The sequence below is a fragment of the Protopterus annectens genome, chromosome 14.part0 (genome assembly GCF_019279795.1).
Source record: "Protopterus annectens isolate FY-2018-M chromosome 14.part0, PAN1.0, whole genome shotgun sequence".
Taxonomy (NCBI): Eukaryota; Metazoa; Chordata; order Ceratodontiformes; family Protopteridae; genus Protopterus; species Protopterus annectens.
Window position 1 is genome coordinate 922,215,755 of NC_056748.1, and position 20,262 is coordinate 922,236,016.

General features: G+C 43.0%; 1 protein-coding gene across 1 annotated transcript in view; it reads left to right on the plus strand.

Moving 5' to 3' along the window:
- LOC122789343 (CREB3 regulatory factor-like) overlaps positions 1 to 20,262 on the plus strand; it is a 1,518,167-nt gene that overhangs the window by 1,080,471 nt on the left and 417,434 nt on the right. Inside the window, exon 5 of the mRNA XM_044056721.1 lies at positions 16,596 to 16,785. Coding sequence (XP_043912656.1) covers positions 16,596 to 16,785 — 190 coding nt within the window. The remainder of the gene's footprint in view (positions 1 to 16,595; positions 16,786 to 20,262) is intronic.

A 20,262-nucleotide genomic window follows, 5' to 3' on the forward strand; every position in this document is an offset into this window, starting at 1 on the left:
CTCAGGCCCCTGATTTAACCTCCAGCCCCTAAGAAGCTAAATAGATTTTATAAAGTCCCTGAGGATCACAAGTTTTTGTATAAAAGTCTTTCATCTGTTCTCCTTCTGTTTTCATGTCCATAGATGGGACATCCAAACTGTTTACCTCTTCCAAGCTTTTACCTTCTGACAAGGACAGCCATGCTGTGGAGAGGTATGGGGGAAAAAGTGATTACTTTTGCTACTCTGGACTTCATTGCCATTAATCATCAGACCAACATGACCTAGGCGTATCCTGGCTGTTCTCTCCCAACTTGGGAGGGATTTTGACTGATATGCCTGATTCGAACAGTAAGGCTTTTGCCCTTCCTCTCGATTTCTACCTCTCAGGTGGCTCGCTATTCCATTAAATGCAGTTATAATGTTGCTAATGCCTCTTCTAGGGCAGCAGCATCTGAATCTCTCATGAAACGATACTTGGTTTGCTCCTTCAGGCCTTTCTTGAAGACATTAAGGCCAAGCTGTGAGATTCACCATTAAGCCACCAGAATCTCTTTGATAACTGCTGCTGTAGAATTGTTTAAAACTGTCTAAGACAAGGTTATGCAGGGCTTAAAGCAAGTCTTTGGGACAAGGGAAACAAAGTTCTAGAGGAATAATCCATCTAAACCTTCTTTTGTTTGCAGGCAACCTAGACAGCCTGCTAGGAGCAAGAAGGTTCCTGAGTGAATTTTCTCAAACAAGCCCCTTCAGAGCTCCAGCGACCAAAATCCTTCTTTTCCTGACAAATCTGCCTCTTTCTGACATCCATTCTCCTCTCCCCCTTAGCCAGATTCCCCTGTCTCTCAAGTTGCCTCTTTCTTTCATTTTTGGCAACAGATAACTGTCAATCTTCATTCATTCTTGATGAATGGGAGTGTGTTCTGATCCTTGGAACCGGCTCAGCCATTATACAGCTTGCGCTAGCCAAAAACCTCTCGAGCCAAGACTCTACCCTTAATACCCTCTCTTCCTGCAGACCTTGTTTGCCACTCTGTCAGCAAGACATGTCAGCCGTTGCCCTCAGCTAAGTCCTTAAAAATGTCTATATTTAAGCCAGTTCCTTATTTTTTTGCTATATATAGTTCCACTTCACAATGTCGAATTACTGAAAACTCGAACTTCATATGGTCGAGACCATATGATCAAGTTTTCAGTAACTCAAAATTACAAAGTGTAATAATAAAAAAAAAAAGCATTGTTTCTCTTGGCAAGCCCCTGCACCCCCCTTCCCCCCTTACCTTAAATATACGAACTCTGAGATCATGCTACAGTGGGGGAAAAGGGAAATCTCCTTTTCCGCACTGTATGCAGAAGCACAGAACCAATGAATTTTCATGTACAAAAAAACAGGCACAAAATTCAGACCTCTATTGAGTAGCTTCAGTGATGCAGACAGTCAGATCCCCTACCCTCTCCTCCAAGTCCTCCAGGAGTCTTTCGGATGATGATGTGGATAGGGTGGTGCATAGGCTTCTAAAGACACCGGCGCTGGCCAAACTTCTTTCAGCTCCAACCCACAGGGATTCAGAGCCAGCCAGGACTATCCCACTAACATTGATTCCACCTCAGAGCCAACCTGGGACCTCAGAGTCGGAATGCTTGGACCAGACTGTTGTGGAACCATCAGTGCCAAGAACTATCCTAGTATCTTCGGGACCGACATCTGCTCCGACATCCTGTGCTCCTTCCGATGAGTCTAGGAGCCGACACTTTCCGATCGGGTCTGGGTAGGGGAGTTGGAGCTGACATTTGTCAGATCCGAACTTACCTCTCAGGTCTTCGGTGAAGAAGAGCTCTGCTCCTACATCGGTTTCGGAGCCAACCCCCTTGGTTACAGGGATTTCTTCTGGCTCTTCGGTGCAGGAGGTGTCTTCAGATCAGGGGAGGGGGAGGACTTTTGAACTGATGAGGAGGGTGCTGTTTCCTCATACAGCTGCACTCTGGGGTTGCAACATTCCTCCCCCAAAGGCACCAGCATCCATCCACACTGAGACCCTAGGCCTCAGGGTACCCCATTGGGTGAACCCCTCTCTTCTGAAGCCTCTCCAGAATATGCTTCTGAAGAGGTCCTTCAAAAAAGACTTTGCAAGAGGAAGCATCTGGACTCCCCAGAGGAGTCGGTCACCTCAGACACAGACCTCAATGAGTTGGAGGGGTCCCCACTGTCACCCTCTGAGGATATCTCCTTCGCAGATATCCTAGAGATCCTTAAGCAGAGGCACAACTGGAAGCCCATCAACCCTTCTGATGAGGAGTCTGTTTACCTGAAGGCCTTTGGGTCTCACCGTTCAGCCACTTGGGTGTCTCTGCCTTTCAACGAACTTATGGAACTAGTTAGTCAAAAGGCATGGGAGTCTGCAGATGCAGTTGAGCCTGCTCCTAGGAGGCCAAATAAGTTCATTACAGCCCCTTCAGATAGAGACTTTCTGACCAAGGGTGTCGCTGTAGATGTTATGGTGTTGGCAGCAGCCACCAAAAAGGAACTTTCTGAAACGTCCTCGTCTGTCCATCCACTGAACAAGGAGTCTCTTACAATGGACAGATACAGGAAGTGCATCTTTGCTTCAGCGACCTTTGCACTCAGATCGATGAGCTATATTTGACTCATTTTACAAGGCTGCAAAGAGATATCCTAAAGAGCTAGGAGATACTGTACAAGGTACAGTAGCTGCAGGGGTATCAGACAAGGTTTCCTCTCAGCTCTCCACCTTAAATTCTGTGGTCAACTCCTCCATGAAGCTAATTTCCTATGCAGCAGATGGAGTGAGCAGAGCAGCAGGTTCAGGAATTTCCCTAAGGAGACATTCCTAGATGCGCTTATGCAACTTTGTGTAACCTTTCAAATCTTCCTTTATTAATGCCCCATTTGATGGCTCGTCCTTGTTTGGGCCAAGAGTTAAGGAGACGCTAACCAGGTGTGAGCAAGAAGGAAAGACTTTCTCTGCCATAGGAGTCCATTTTTCCGTACCTTCTAGACCTTACCCAGAAGGGGGGGGGTGTGGTTTTGTAAATCCCAGAGAGTTTTTCAGGACACACGTGCTAACTCTTCCCATAGGGGCAGAGGCAGAAGTACAAATGGAAGACGCCATCCATGCAGCAGAGGAGGTCTGCAAAACCAGGGTGACAGGGACTCTTTCTGTGGTAGGCTGTTTCAGCACTCCTGAAGGGAAGCCCATCTCTGGAGGCAGTCGGTGGTCAATTATCTTTGTACCTAAAAGCCTGGGTGGAAATAATGAAAGACAATTGGGTACAAAGTATCATATCCAGAGGATATTCCATACCATTTTCTCTTCCTGTCCAAAACATAAAGAGAATACTGGACATTCCACCCAGTCAAAGGGATCAGGCAACTCTAGAAATTCAAAAGTTGCTAGACAGAAGAGTCATCCAAAGAGTCCCCACACACCAAATAGGGTCCTGAACTTACTCAATATTCTTTTCAGTGCAAAAATGAACAGGGGACTGGAGATCAGTAATGGATCTCAGCAGATTAAACAAATCCATCAAAAAGACCAAGTTCCGGATGGCAACATTGCAGTCAATTCTTCCCTTTTTAGGAAAAGACAATTGGATGTGCTGTATAGACCTCCAGGGCGCATACTACCACATAAAGATGAACAGGCCATCCAGGAGTCATCTGAGCTTCCGGCTGGTAGCCAGTCATTACCAGTTTCGAGCTCTGCCCTTTGGTCTCACTACAGCCCCCAGAGTGTTCACCAAGTGCATGGCAGTAGTCATGGCTCACCTGAGACGTCTAGGATTCTGTGTGTTTCCATATCTAGATGACTGGCTCCTAACTGCCGCCACCATGCTTCAACTACTGGAATCAAGAGACACCACTCTCATCTGGGAATCACAATAACTTACGAAAAATCTGCCTTGTTGCCATCGCAATGTATCATGTTTATAGGAGCAGATCTAGACACAGTAAACATGATAGCAAAACTTCCTGCAGAAAGAGTCTTAGTTCTGAGACAATGTCTCCCACCTTCTCTCCAAAAGAAGAGTACAGGCAAGGACAGTTTTGAAAGTCTTGGGAACCATGACAGCAACGATAAGTTTGGTTCCACTGCCACGCATGCACATGAGAATCTTATAGTGGCTACTATTCACCCAGTGGTTTTTGCAGGAACTACCCATGTCTCATCAAATTCTTTTAAGAGTCCTGCAAGAAGGATCTTCACTGGTGGCTTCACTCCAGTCACGTAACATCAGGTCAACTCTTTCTTTCCCCACAGCCTGTGGCCACAGTGACCACGGACGCCTCCCAGATAGGGTAGGGGGGGTGGGGGCATTATCTGGGAAGGACAGTCCAAGGCAGCTGGCAGGATCATGAGGCCCATTTGCACATCAGTATCCTAGAGAAGAGAGCAGTGCTTATGACATTGAAGGCACTCCAGAACACTCTCCCAATGGGTATCATTGCAATACAGACAGACTCCCATTGTCGAGAGGCCCTGAGAGTATGGCAGAGGGCCATCTCTTCCCAACACTTTCTGATAGCAGCACACATCCCTGGGAAATCCAGCATGATAGCAGACAAACTCAGCAGCGCAATTCTCTTGCCTCACGAGTGATCCCTAAAACAAGAGGTAGCGGAGTTGATCTTCCGAAAATGGGGTCAACCTGGCTGCAACTTTTTCACTACATCCATGAATGCCAAATGCAGCAGCTATTTTGCCCTAATTCACCCTCTGGGAGAGTCACCATTCACCGTTCACCCTTGCTCCACTTGGGCTCACTCCCCTACCCTACCCCCATTCGCACACACCACCACTTCAGTTATATGTATTCTTAGCTTAACTCCTTCTGTCACACTTCAGCCAGTCAAACTCATTTTCCAATCAATTTCCCAAGTACATACTACCATCTCTAACACCCCACCCACATAAAGCCCCTCTAATTAGCCAACCAATCAGTACTTTCACCTCAGTAAGCACTAGTTCCACAACTATCTGACATACACACCCTGCCTTCTACTTCATTCTAACACTCATGCCTTTAGCTTTCTTCACATATAAACATAATCCCCTATTTACCATGTCTGTCACCTCTTACACAGTTCTCCTCTCATTCTCTGTAAGCTTCTGTCTCTTAATAAATTTAACAGCTATCCATACAGCTTATCAACCCTTCAAAGCAATTTCTACAACATTCACACAAACCTTACCATTAGCTAGCTACTCTAACATACACTGTAGCCTATATGCATTAAATATATTTCTACTCACCAAAATAAAAATCCTACCCCTACAAAACACCCACAACCACGCTCAGTTAAATACCAAACCAATTCAAAAAGGAAACATCTACCTACTATATTTACCCAAACAACTATGCTAAATTACCCCAATGTGGAGATATGCAGTCAAACCCAGGCCTCACCTCTTCCCCTCCTAACTCCTCTAAGTCCTGTAAATCACTAAATTTAACAACCTTGAACCTTCAAAGCATCAGAAACGAAATTCCAAAGTTTCACACCTGGATAGCTCACAACAAACCAGATATAGCAGCCACCAAAACATGGTTAAAACCCTACATAAGACATCAAATTCCTCCCCGCAGGCTATGCTTGCCTAAGATCAGATTGACCCCACAAGAGGTGGAGATGTTGCAGCACTCTACCGTAACACATATACTATGGTCCCATACTCTAAATTCTCCACAGCCGAAATAATTTCTTTCCTAAAAATAAACAGCTGCAAAAAATCTCTGCATCATAGCCCTTTACATCCCCCCAGACAATAACATTCCTCTACTAGAAGAAATTCTTGCCTGGACATTGAATAATATAGAAAATGAAACAATCATCCTGGGTGACATCAACATTGATTGGCTAGATTTCTCCAAACACAATCCCTACTCCAACATTAACTTGTACAACTTTACCCAGTTAATTCACAATATAACCAGACCAAACAGAAACAATGACAGTGGCTCCTTTTTGGACTGGATCCTAGTCTCCAGTCCAAACAGTATCTCCTTTGACGGCATACTACCCAACAGTATTAGTGACCACCTATCCACCTATATACTATATAAAGCCACTCCAAGACCAAGTAAACACCAATACAAGCTAACAAGAAACTTATCCCACTTTAACTCCACCACCTTTAATGAAACTTTATCAAAACCCAACTGGAATGCTCTTAAAACCCTTCCCCTTGATGAGGCTGTTGAGTTATTGAACTCAGCATTTCTCAAGATCTTAAACAATCTAGCTCCAATCTGAATAAAAATGAGTGAAAACTAACCATGACAGTTGGCTTACCAGACCCACTAAACAACTCATGACTGCTAGGGACAAAGCATGGAAACTATGGTAAAAAATAACCCCCCCAGACCTACTACAATTAAAGAAATTCTACGACCAGGCAAAGCATCTAGTTATTAAAGACAAAAAAAGCACATTACCTACATCTACAAAGTCACCATAGGTAAAATCCCAAACAATTCTGGAACTCCATTACTTCCCTACTAAACCCAGGCTCAAGAAAATAATCCTTGTCCAAAACCAGATAAAACACATACTGAATTAGCCACTCTGTTTAACATTTACTTCATCAAAACTATATCCAATCTCACTGCTACGTTCCCTCAAATCAACTAATATTAACCCCACATCTCCAAATCAGTCCTCTCAAAACACCACTATTCCCTCTCTACCTAGCTTTTCCTTTCCCCCATACATACCACTATCATAAAAAAGTACTCCTTAAGCTCAAACCTTGCACTAATACCCCTGACAACCTACCCCCAGAATTCCTACAAATAGCAGCTAACTCCATTGCCTACGCTATCACCATACTTCTTAACTGATCTGTCATAGTCTCCTATGTACCCAACATCTGGAAAAAGGCATACATTCTCCCTTTACATGAAGGTGGGAACAGCACAGACATTTCCAACCTTCGACCTATTGCAGTCACCAGTCTCTCAAATTTTGGAAAAATGCATCCACATTCAATTTCTCAACCATCTGCTTCACAACCAGATTCTATCCCCCACTCAGCATGGCTTCAGGCCAGGCTACAATACCACAACTGCCCTCATATCCTTCATGGATACAGTTAACCAGGCTAGAGATGCAGGAAAAATTGTTTCCTCGCTATTTCTTGACTTCTGTAAGGCCTCCGATACTGTTTCCCACCTTTTTCTCACAAAACTGTCTAACCTAGGCATCTCACCCCCTACCCTAAGCTGGTTTACAAGCTACCTCACAAATAGACAACAGTCAACCAAATGGCAGCACACTCTCTCTCTGTCTGCATTCCTTAACATAACCACAGGTGTCCCCCAAGGCTCCATATTGGGGCCTCTTTTCCACATCTTTATCAACAACTTTCATACCACCTTTACTCAAGGTTCTATAATCCAATATGCAGATGACTCAACCATGATATGCACTGCTAATTCCACATCTGAATTACAACAATTCACCCTCACAACCACCAAAACCTGGATGGCCAACAACCACCTTGCCCTAAACCCCAACAAAACTAAACTTGTGCTATTCACCCCAAAGGAAAGTACTTCTCTAAACAAGAATGAATTCTGCATACAGTCCCAAAATAAAGCCACCATAGAGGTTGTTTCAAATACTAAATTACTAGGCATAATCATAGATGAAAACCTAACATTCGACCTGTACATACACAACAGCATCAAAAATGCTCCAAAAACTTGGCATGCTCTAGAGGCACAAACAGTTCCTCAGCCGCTCCACTAGACAAACTCTTGCCTCTACATTTCTACTGCCCTATCTCTTTACAGTCCCCCTCTTCTTATCAATATTCAGTCCTGTCTAAGATCCTAGCTTGAGATGTGCTACAATAAAATTGCTAAGTTCGCTACCAATGCAAAATACACTTCCCACCACTGCTCCTCACTGCACCTTCTAGACTGGATCGAACTTCCACTCTATCTTTCATACCTACAGTTAATCACAACACACAAAATTATCTTCAAGCCATCAGACTGCCCTGCCCTTACCACTCTACTTATCCACTACCACCTGAATAGACCTCAGATCTGAAAACCAACTACTCCTGAAAGTAGAAAAAACAAACTTACAGCTGGCCAGATGCTATACTCCTTTACACCCACCATCTGTCAGGACCAACTTCCTTAAGCCCTCTATTGTGGAGTACCTACTGAACAAAATTATTGATGATGCATGCTTTAAGTTTCTGACCTCATAACCTGTTAATATTCATACTATATGTTTGCTTAACTGAGACCTATTACCTATGTATAAAGTCTACATCTGTTACATTTTAAAACAGTGAGTGAGAAAGTCACTGAAAAATCAATCAGTAAAAACAAAATGAAAACTCCAGCAAAGCTAGAACTTACAATAAGTAACCTTCCAAACCTCTTCTATTAGAGGCACATGGGATGTACGCAAATAATCCTTATTAGCATCAGGTGTTTCAGCTAATTGGCAATTCTGAATGTCCATGACTTGTTTCATTGTTTTAATGGAGAATTTCAGGCCAATAAAGCCAAACCCCACTAGCTGTGGATATGCATATTATGGCCTTGTTATGACCTCATCGGCACAGCAGAGTGTTTGACTAACCATAAGAAACACAGGGCTGTTATATCCAGCTGATGTCCATTATCATTAGGGTCACTGCAAAAAATATCCCAAACAACAAACTAAAACAATGAGTGAGAAGGTCACTGAAAAAAACAATTAGTAAAAACAAAATGAAAACTCCAGCAAAGCTAGAACTTCCAATAAGTAACCTCCCAAACCTCTTGTATCAGAGGCACATGGGATATATGCAAATGACCCTTATGAACATATGGTGTTTCAGCTAATTGGCAATTCTGAATGTCCATGACTTGTTTTGTCATTTTACGTTTGGAATCTTGCATTGCACTGTAATCCATTTGTTGTTGCTATATCTAATTTCTTACCTTTGCTCATCTAAATGTTCCAAAGATTTTGTGTTACTCTGCTGCTGTTAGGGTTACCACCTGTCCCACTTTGCGAGGGACAGTCCCGTCTTTGGGCAGTTGTGTCCTGACAAAAAATTGTAAAAATGGCAAATGTCCTGAGATTTTAGGACAAAATTATTTCCTATATTTTATGTAATAGTTGCATAAAACAGTTATTCTGTATCTAAAATACCTAAATGTTATAAGAAACAGAATAAGCAACTAAAATGCTACAATAATAAGCTTTTATTTAGGCAAAAAAGTTAAGTTCTATCCTTTGTACTGACCGTGGGTATGTGTCGGCCTGTAAAATCTGATGTTTGTACCAAAAATGTCCCACTTTGGCCATTTGAAAAGGTGGCAACCCTAGCTGCTGTTACTTTTCTGTTGTAAATCATAGTTCATGTGGAGCTTTTCTCACCAGGCCTCCACTGAAAATAGGCTCAACTTCACCCAGAAGACCTTCCCTGTAAACAAATGCAAATAAAGGATTAATAAATAAAAATGAGTGCACTGCTGTGCACTAGCAGTGAGAGCTACCATCAGTGCAGATTGGCAGCTGAATGCCCACCCTGGGCTATTCCCTTACATGGTCACCCTTCCTATGCAGGGTTGTTTATAGCTGTGGACGACCCTGATCCCGGACACACACAGACACACACACACACATCCATTCTTTACATATTGGCTATGACATGTGGCTATGACATGTGCCCATCAGCAACCAATCAAACTCTGGTTGTGTAGTTCATAGTCAGGACTTTATCCCTCTGCATCAAGGGAGCTAGCTTTATGCGTTATTTTTTTTTTAATTAACTTGAAACTGCTCTCAGTAGACTCTGTCTCCTTTTTGCTGTTATTGAGCAGAACCTGAGTAGCTGGAATTTAGATGTAGTGCTTCTGCATTATTGGTGCCTAGAATATGGAGGGTAAGTCTGGAGCGGCTGTGAGATTTTGTGCTGTTTTTTTATTATTATTATTGTTTTATATTACTGCAGGTAAGAGTATTTAGATGAATTTTTCTTAGCCCTCCCCACCATTATTGCTCATTTAAAGAAACCACCACCCTGGAACTCAAAACATTTTTTCATTGTATCTGTATGCTGAGCTGTCTGCATTTTTAATGCAGCAAAATCGCTGTGTAAGTGGTGCTTATTAAATTTTAATAAGCTTTTCTGCAAAATTACCATCATGGGGGACTCCATTATTAAAATAATCTTGTTTTACTGCTGGGATGTTTGTTCCCAGAATCCAGTTTCAAGTCTCCTTTCTACAAGTCATTCTAGACTTAAGGAACTTGGATGCTTTTTAACTGTCATGTGAACAGAATGGCAGTGGTGTGAGTCAGAAGCATTTTACTTGGCTACTTTTCACGTTGTCTTAATTACCCTAGTTTGTATTTTCCACAAAGCTGCTCTAGCCTGTTCACTGTAGTTGTAAATCCTCAACAATAATAAAATGCCTGAACTGCAGGCTTTCTAAAGTTGCCAGTTTGTAGTTCTAGTGTTGACAGACGCTGCCCCACAGTCTTCCAGAGGTGGCAAAACTATCAGTATAATCCACTGAGCTAACTGACAGCTCTTATTCCAAAAAACGTTAACAGATATGCAAACTACTTCCTATTCTTTTTTTGTCCAGAATGTTAAAGAAATACTCCATTTCATTAAAAGTATTTCACTTGTCATGTTCTCTATTCTTGCAAGAGAGATAAATGGGGTATGTACAACCTTTTAGTCTTGAATGTTGTTACAGATCCTCTTTTTAGAGGTATAATATGCTTCATGTTTCACTGTTGCAGTCCTTACTTGTGGGATTTCTTGTAGTGAAAGCCCCCGGCTGGCCCGACCACCAGAGAAAACTCTTTCTGCTTCCCAGGCTGGCAGATGCTCTGACCAACGTCAGTATGCTTTGGTATAACGGGAGTTGGCCTGCATCATGATTTCAAGTATTTTCTTGCTGTCTGAGCCTGAAGCAGTGTTCAAGTGCATAGGTCAGTCGGCACCAGAGAGAAGTCATCATCGGAAAGATAAGTATCCTGTTGGGGAACTCCTTTCTTTTCCTTTAACTCGTGTCAGATAAAGTAAATAATTGTCTCCGCTGTGGTAAGCAAATCCCACACAGAGACTTTCACTCACTTTGTATCACCTGTTTAGGCCCAGACCACAACTTCCCTAGTTGCCATTTTTATGCATATTTTAACACTAGGACTGTTAGGCATAGGGCTGAATTTTTAGCAAGATTCCTGAGTCAGGAATCTTTTCACTTACGTCCAACAGCATCCGCTGGGAATTCCAAATTTAAGCAACCTAGGTAAAAGAAAAGAAACAAAACTGTAGGCCTTCAGATGACAACCATTCACCATCTGCTTCGCTACCTAGGCTTGTGATTGTAGAGGAAGGCAAGGTGCTTCTGCAGCCCCCTTCAGTGTCTGAAATTGTGACACAGGCCACTGCCGAGACCCATTCAGAGTCTGACATGACATCAGTCCCATATTCTGCTATGCAAGCCCTTGCATATGGCTTTTTGGTAGATTCTGGAGCCTCTTTGCAGGCCTCAGCTTCTGAAGAGTATTTTTCTAATGGTGACACCAAGGCTTAGGCCTACACCAGTGCTTTTCACCCCCCAGAGAGACAGGCACCAGGTTGTTGGACGCACCTATGCCTAATGCCAAGGCCACCCCAAAGAGAGTTACTGTGGCAAGGATTTTACCTAGGCCTACTTGGCTCCCTTTTTCAGGGATCCCAACAGGATTTGATTAGATTAGATTAGCTGAGGACATGATTTCTATTGTTAGGTCAATACAGGCCACAGGAGATGTCTCACCAGGAAAAAGGAAAAGGGATGCACCTTCTGAAGCTTTCTCAGACCCTTTTCAATCAGCTGAAGATTCAGACCTTGAGGAGTCGATGTCTGAAGAAGGCCTTTACTGTACATCCTATGATCAGTCTAATTCAGAGGAGAACCGTCCCTCAGCCTCCTCCAGAGGATTTCACCTTTTGTGCGACCCTCCATGGTATGAGACAACATTTTCAGTGGGAGGCACAGGAATATCCCCAGTCCAAAAAGAAAGTTAGGGAGTTCCTGGATCTACCTGAACACAAACCACTGGTTGGTTATCCCTCCCATTTTAGAAGTAGTGGAAGTTGTCTTCCAAGATTCCTCATTGAATCCTGATTCCCTTCCCCCTGCCCTATATAAACCAGACAGGTTTTATAGGGTACAGGATTCCCACAAATACCTTTTTAAAAGTCTCTCTGTTGACCCTGAGATGGTCACCCCGGGGCCCAAAGGAGCCAGAGCCACTTCATCCAGGAACCCTTTACCTACAGACAGAGACTAGGTCCCTTGATAGGTTTAGGAAAAGGTATATACAGCTGCCACTCTTACTATGAGGGCCGTCAACTGTCAGTTCCATTTGATCAAGTATCAGCAATCCATTTTAGATTAGCTCAAACAGAAGGTCACCTCCCTAGAAGATAAAAACCTTTCCAAAGAGCTACTAGATCTTTGTCACTCCAGTTCTCACATTGCTAAACATTCATTACACTGTGGTTATGATGTCATCGAAGCTTCTTGCTGGGCAGCTGCCACTGTCTGAGTTATTAAAAGGCATACGTGGCTTAGGAACAGTCTCTTCCTGATGATGTTAAATCAAACCTCCTGGATGCTCCCCTGGACAAAGACTTTCTCTTTGTCCCCAAGGCAGAGGCATTTCTCAAAAAGATGGAGGACAAAGCGAAGTCTGTGCAGACTGTGAAGGACTTCCTCCAAGTGCAGCCTCCTAGGTTCAGTAGGAACTTTCCAGCTAAGCACTGGTCATTTCCTTCCCAGCCTAGGGGTAGACAGAGGAAACCACAGCGGGATGGAACCCATAGGCAGCAACAACAGCTGCAACTAAGCAGGCAGTAGACCTCTGAGACTCCCAGACAGTGGAGTTCTAGGTCCCCAGCCCCTGCCAGAGAGCAACTATGACTCATCCACCCCTCTTCCCCCTACCCCACTTCCAACTCAAGGCTAGGAGGAAGGCTGACACTCCTCAAATAAAACTGTGCCTGTATCACTTCAGATAAGTGGGTTCTAGACATTATTTCAAATGGTTACAGACTCATTTAAAAAGAGCCTTTGAAATACTCGGACTGTCCAGATGTTCCACTAAATCAAAAAATCAGAGACCCTTGCCCAGATTCAGATCTTGTGCTCTCACGTTCTAGAAGAACAAAAAGGCAAATAATTCTTCTCCAGGCTATTCGTGGTCCCCATAAAGGAAGGTTCTTGGAGCCCCATCTTGGACCTGTCCAACCTCAATCAGTTTCTCCTGGTTCCAAAGTTCAAAATGTTGACTTTTCACAAGCTATTCCTTATGATAATCCGTCAGACCTTCAGAGTGTCGTTAGATTTAAAAGATGCCTATCTTCACATTTCACATCAAAACCCCTGTCTGCACATTTCAATTCAAAAATCTCACAGATACTTTCTTCACTTCAGGGCAGGCACCAGTCACTGTCAGTTTTCAGCACTGCCCTTTGGATTATCTACTACTCCAAGGTTTTTCACAAAGTGTCTAGCACCTGCAATTGCTTTCTTCAGGACCAGGGGGTCCAAAAATACCCTTAACTGGACGATTATCTGATGCAGGCAACAGAGATGTCAAAACTCCTCAAAGACCTGAAGTTCACCCAAGATCTCCTGTCTTTCCTGGGATTCACAATAAAACCTAAAGCAATCCAACACTGTCCCAACCAAAAGGATAGTTTTTTGGGGGGCACTCCTGGACTTCTCACTTCAAAGGCCTTCTTTCCTCCAGATAAAGTCTTCTTTTTGACAAACTACTTCCAAAAAATGCAGCAGAAATATTGCATCTTGGCCAGAGAATTTCTCCAAGTACTGGGATATATGGCATTATCTATCTTCATGGTTCCCCTGGCTGGGCTACATGTGAGGAAGTGGTGGGTACAGGCTTGTACCCAACATCAGGGCCTTTCCGTCATTTTCACGCCACAGGGCCAGATCCTCACCACAAATGCTTCAGAGATAGCCTGAGGGGCTCACTTTCAAAACCTCTAACCCCAAGAAAAGTGAGAGGTCCAGTTGAAGGACAGAGACATCATTTGGAAAGAAGTTATGGCAGTGCAAAAAGGCCTGATAGCCTTAAAGAAAAATGGGAACCAGGGGTACTATTAGTAAAAACAGTCAATACCACAGTCATGTGGTACATAGACAGGGAGGCACACACTGTTATCCTCTGTGCTGCCTAGCGATGCAAGTCTGGGAAACTGCACACTCTCTGGGGTTGCACCTCATGACACCATACCTTCCAGGGGCTCAGAATACTTTAGCAGATCACCTCAACAGAAACTTGATGGTCCTCCACAAATGGCATCTGCATCTGGAAAATTTTCTCAGCATGACTCAGTGGTGGGGAATCCCAAGTGTAGACCTATTTGCCAACGAGGAAAATGCTCACTTGAAAAAAATTCTGTGTCAGGACCAAACAGAAATCTGCCTGCATTGCATAATAGATGCTTTCTCCTTCCCCTGGACTCACACCTTCATTTATGCATTCCCCCCTTACCTCTTCTGCCTCCAATGCTTCTAAAATTAAAGGTAGAGGGCTCAAGGGCAATACTTATAGCACCAGACTGGCTCAGGCAACACTGGTATCCTCTTCTCCTTGAGCTCACTAATCAGTGTCCATGGCTGTTACCTCAGAGAGTAGACCTTCTCACTCAAAACAAGGGAAGGATTGTGCATCCCAGCCTTCAGACACTCAGCCTTCCAGCTTGGATAATTCCGCAGCACCCAAATGCAACATTACCCTAAGTCAGCAATTGCAGAACATCCTTAAAGAATCTAGAAGGCCTAAAAAAATCAAATGGAGAAGATTCTCTTTTTGGTGGCAGAAGCAGTACCTTGATTCCAGTTCAGCTCTCACATTACTGCCATCCTAGAATACCTGGTTAGTCTTGGTAGATTAAGGCCTTTCCTACTCCTCCATTAAAATTCATGCATCTGCCATTTCGGCCCACATTCCTACTCTTCCTCCAGTCTTTTACCATCCCCTATTAAGACAATTTCTTAGGGGAGTCATTCACATTAGACTTCCCATGAGGAAACCTACTCCTCCACGGGACCTCAACTTTGTTCTAGAAAAGCTGACACTGCCTTCTTTCGAACCTGCAGCATCTGTTCCTCTGAAGTTTCTTTCTTGGAAAACAGCCCTGCTGCTGGCTGTCACCTCAGCCAGGAGGGTTTTCTGAGTTGCAGGCCCTCATGGCAGTGGGACCATTTATTGTCTTCCACCAAGACAGGGTTTCCCTTAGAACTAATACCACTTTCATGCCCAAGGTGGTCACGGATGCTTTTCTAAATCAAGCCATTCAGCTGCTTACATACTTTCCCAACTACCTGAACAAATGGGAAAGAGTACTTCATTCTTTGGATGTGCACAGGCAGCTCTGCTTTTACCTGGACAGGACAAAAGCCTTGAGAAAATCTGACCAGCTTTTTATTACCTTTGCCCCTGGCTTTGAGAGGAAGCCATCTTCTAAACAGATTATCTCTAAATGAATCTCCCACTGTATCTCTTTGTACAGCCATCATGGCAAAAAAATACCCTGTAATGATTAGATCACACTCCACAAGGGCCACATCTACCTCTACTGCCTTTCTAAAGGGAGTCCCTACTAAGGACATCTTGGAAGCAGCCACCTGGTCATCTGTGCATATCTTCTCAAAACATTACCACTGGACAGCCTTTTCTAAATCTAGAGCAGGATTTGACATGGCCATCCTGCAGAGTATGCTGTCCTCTCCCTAATCTCCTTCCCCCCTCAGTTCAGCTTTGGGAATCTTGCCACAAGTCAGGACTACAACAGTGAAACATGAAGAACATAGTACAGTTGTGTATACCTACCAGAAATGTAGATATTGCAGTGTATTCACTGTTGCAGTCTTCTTTCCCTCCCTCCTGCTTCAGCCTAGTACGTAGCTTACTAGTTAACTAATCCAGTCAAGGAACTTCCCTCATGTTCATTTAGGGCTCTTCCTAGTAGAAGACAAGAAAGTACTGAAATCATGATGCAGGCTGGCCCCCTATATACCCGAGTGTACTGACGTTGGACAGGGTGTCCGCCAGCCTGGGAGGCGAAAAGAGTTTTCTCTGGCAGTCAGGCAGGCTGAGGGCTTTCACGATAGGAAAACCCACAAGTCAGGACTGCAACAGTGAATACACTCTAACATATATTTTTATGGTAAGTGTACACAACTGTGCTTTCTTGCTTATAGTATTTGCTAAGAAGGTGCAGATGTGACAGTTCTGTGCTTTCCTAATTCTTGTGGTGTGCCAGTGTTATCTCCAGGTTGGAAAAGCTAAGGCAAACCTTGGGTGTACCTTTCAGTAGCTGATGATCTTTCAGTGTTATCTGCAGTTTTGTACTGTTTGACAGTGATGCTTCCACATCACTACATAGATCTTTGTGGGGAAAAATTGAAGTTGATTTTTTTTTTCGTTTACTATATGGATCCCTCCTCATGCACAGAACTTGTATTATAAATTTTAAACTGAGCATCTCATCATTTGTGCTGTACCAATTGCTATTGAAATTGATATTTCCCCTTTTTATCTTAAGGGAGGAGGATACTGAAGAAATCACGGAGGACAGATGTCAATGATTTGACACCAAACCCACGGAAGCTGCTTTATATTGGAGAAGAGTTGAAGAAACTGAACAAGGTCATTGATGATCTTACACCAGCCAGTGCACTCCCTGTAGTGGCAAGACCCCGTTCCCGAAAAGAGAAGAATAAGCTGGCTTCAAGGTAGAATGGCTAAATGTGGGTAGGATGAGCTTATTTAGGACAGTAATATGTGTAATAGATTCCTTTTCTTACTTTTTGATTTATTACCCTTTCCCAAGCTTTTTAGATCAGCATCCCAGCAGTAGCAAATTCTTGCTGTCTTCAAATATCTGCCTCCTTCAGTTTTCTTTGTAGCCTGAAAGTAGCATGAGAGATAAAAAGGAATTGACACACATCCATGTTAGACTCTTCAGGCATTTGTATAGCTGTGACCAGATCCCTGGTGTCTTACCTTATTTGGGGAGTCTCACTATAAGTCATAATATTTGGGTATATACTCCCGTTACTGTTCTCTACTCTAGGCTAGAAATTCCAAAAACAAGTGGCTTCTTCTCTTTGAGGTACCAATGTGAGTCTCACACAGACACTTGTACTAATGCGTATGTATCACCAAATACAAAATGTTCTTTTCAGTTCTTCCCATTTTGACCATTGTCTCCCTCCTGTCTCTCCAGGAAAATTTCTGCTGTGCATTTATTTATTGGGTTGTTCAGTGATTCTCTCTTCCTTCATCTTATTACTACTTAGCATCATTCCTTTATTTTACTGATGGCTAAGTTGATTAAAAAGTGTGAATCTTTTGACAAATAATTCTGAGATTTCCACTCTTATTACCTTTTGTGATTGGTCTGAGAAAATGGTGCTGTTATCTGTGAATGCTGTGAAAAATTCAAGCATGTCCGTCAAGGTAAGAGCTTTAGCTTAATTTTGCACTGAAAAAAAGACTTGGTGACAAAAGAAAAAAAATTCTAACAAATATTTAGTGGAATCAGTTAAAATGAAACAAATTTTAAAACCTGATCTAAAAGAGAGTAGAATGCATTAAGAAGAAAGGTTCACATCTGGTTTCTGGAAGTTTGTCTTCTTTTATCAAACTGGTACTTCCATTCAGCTCATTCCCACTGACAGGGAATTTGAAGTTGTTCATGTCTGTAGCAGGAAAGCCGTAACCTGCATAAGTGCCTGCAGTGTGCATTAAAATGGGAACTGTTTGCAGTCATGTGTCTGCTTGGTAGACCTTTAGTTTATTCTACAGTATTGCATTTAAACAGAAATGTTAAAAAGGCCTAAACATTATGTCCTACACTGGCCCACCACAACGCCCTATCTCTATATTTGGTCTCTTACACACTGCTGAGAGGTGGCCTTGCCTCTAGCATACAAAGCATCTTCCAACCCATTACTGATGGACTTTCTTCACGTTTGCAAGTCAGATGTTATCAGACGGACTTGATCCAGTGACCTAAACCTCTTCTGCAATATTAATAGAATTTTTCTTTGGAACCAGTATGTGTTGAAGAGGATACCACTGCCATGAAATAGACTCCCCATTCACATGAAACAAAGCTCAACCCTAACTACATTCAAGTGTGACTTGGATCAGTGGATGGGAAATAAGAAATTCAGCCCGGGACTCCCCCCCCCCCCCCCCCTGTAGAACTAATGGACAGAAGCATCTTTTAAATGCTTTATCCACACACATAGATCCCCTACAAATATCTATAAAGGGAGCTCCTAAATGTTTTATCCCATTTACAAATATCTATAAAGGCAGCTCCTAAATGTTTTATCCCATTGTACTGATCCCATCCAAATATCAATTTTGATCTCTCATTTATTACTAGAGTTATGTATAAATATGAATCTTGTAAAAGGGTTAGGTGAATCTAAACTCCCATGGCATAGGTTCATTTTAAACACTAAATGGGATAATTGACTAGGCTTAAAGTGACCCACAAGGGCAATTAGCCTAATACTAACCAATGAGCATAACATGTTGACCTTCTGTAAGTCTGGACAACAGGTAATTTCAGAATACTGTATGCCAAAGCTACATTTTAGGAAAATAAGTAGCTATCCCAAGTGACTAGTAGGGTTGGCAGACCTATGGCATAAACCCAGGTTAGGACCCCAGCCATAGCATGATGCATGTCATCAGAATGCAGCCGTAAGCACTCAAACATCTAAAAAGCAAATACATCAGCAGTGGTCTCTCTCTCTCCCCCACCCACCCTCTCACTCACTCACTCACTCACTCACTCACTCACTCACTCACTCACTCACTCACACGAAAAAAAAACATGTTGCTGAAAAATTGGCAGTAATCAGGATTAGCATTTACGCCCTTTTTTTTCTTTTTGTACATGGGGTTTGGGGTGTCATATCAACAGTGACCATCACTTAAAGCCAGTGTTCCCACCACCAGGTGGCTAGCCATGCTGCTGATGGTGTTTTTGAAGAGGAAAAGTCATTGCAACATGGGAACCTATGCTGATTCAGTTCTGTGGTTATACACCTGTAAAGATTGGAAAAAGACAATTTTTTTTATATAAGGGTGTGTGTGTGTTTGTGTGTATAAAGAAAATCAAGAAGTAGAATTATCCCCACTCTCTGCTTGCAGTGTTACACTGTTTACAGCAGTACAGTAGAATTGCACTACAATTCAGGGAAAACAGAAAACACAGAAACAGTAGTCAGTGTACTTGCCTGACTCGATGGAGACTTGACTGCAACCCAGACACCCTCCATGTCATTAGTGGCCCTAGCAGTGAAGGAGCCAGGTAGACAAAAAAAAGTGAAGGGGCATGGCCGACTTGTCTCTCCCAGGGGGGAGGGGAAGGTTGTGAGTAGGAGGAAACTGTGATTCCCTGGTGGAAACTGGGGGAACCACTTTACATGTTCCAGGAAGTGGGCAGGGTTACATGCTGGTAACATCCCTTGCAGAACTGAGGGACGAACACTGCAGGCAGCCCATTCTATTTTTCCCTTGTGCTCTTCAGATGGACATGTGCACAGGGGAAGAGAGCTATAAGAAAAAGCTTAGAACCAACCCTGATGGCTCTTTGAAGTAAAAGCTCTCAGGTGACTCTGGCCCTAGTGATGTGGAAATGAATGGATCGATTGCCTGGGATGGACTGATGGTCAATAGACAGTGGGGTGGTGGGAGGAAAAAAGGGCGAAAGAAAAAAAGGCAATAGTCAGTGTATTTGTTGTGTAATTTATGTAATCTGCTCAAAAAAAGAATTGATAGAACCAGCTGAATTGAAACCTTATGATCCTCCACTACAGTATCATCAGTATCAGAAATATTGTCTTCATGTTTTCATCCTTGACTGTGATTACATTGGAGTTTGAAGTTTAACAGCTGTATTGGCAGTTGTCAAAAATGGAATTATTTAGCCCTGCGTAGATTCACTGAACAGCAGCAGTTGGACCCTCAGGTGACTGTGTGATATGGTGCAGAACATCTGGGGTTTTAGAAGAACGTGACTGACAGAAGAGTAAAAGAAAAGAAAATGTGCATGCATAGTTTCTACTAAAGCACATTAACATTTTGCTGCAGAGACTGGACAACTAGTAGAATAAGAGCTGTGGTAATAAGCAGCTGTTTGATCTAGAGTAGGATTTTGAGGGCCAGGACATTGTATCTTTTATTCA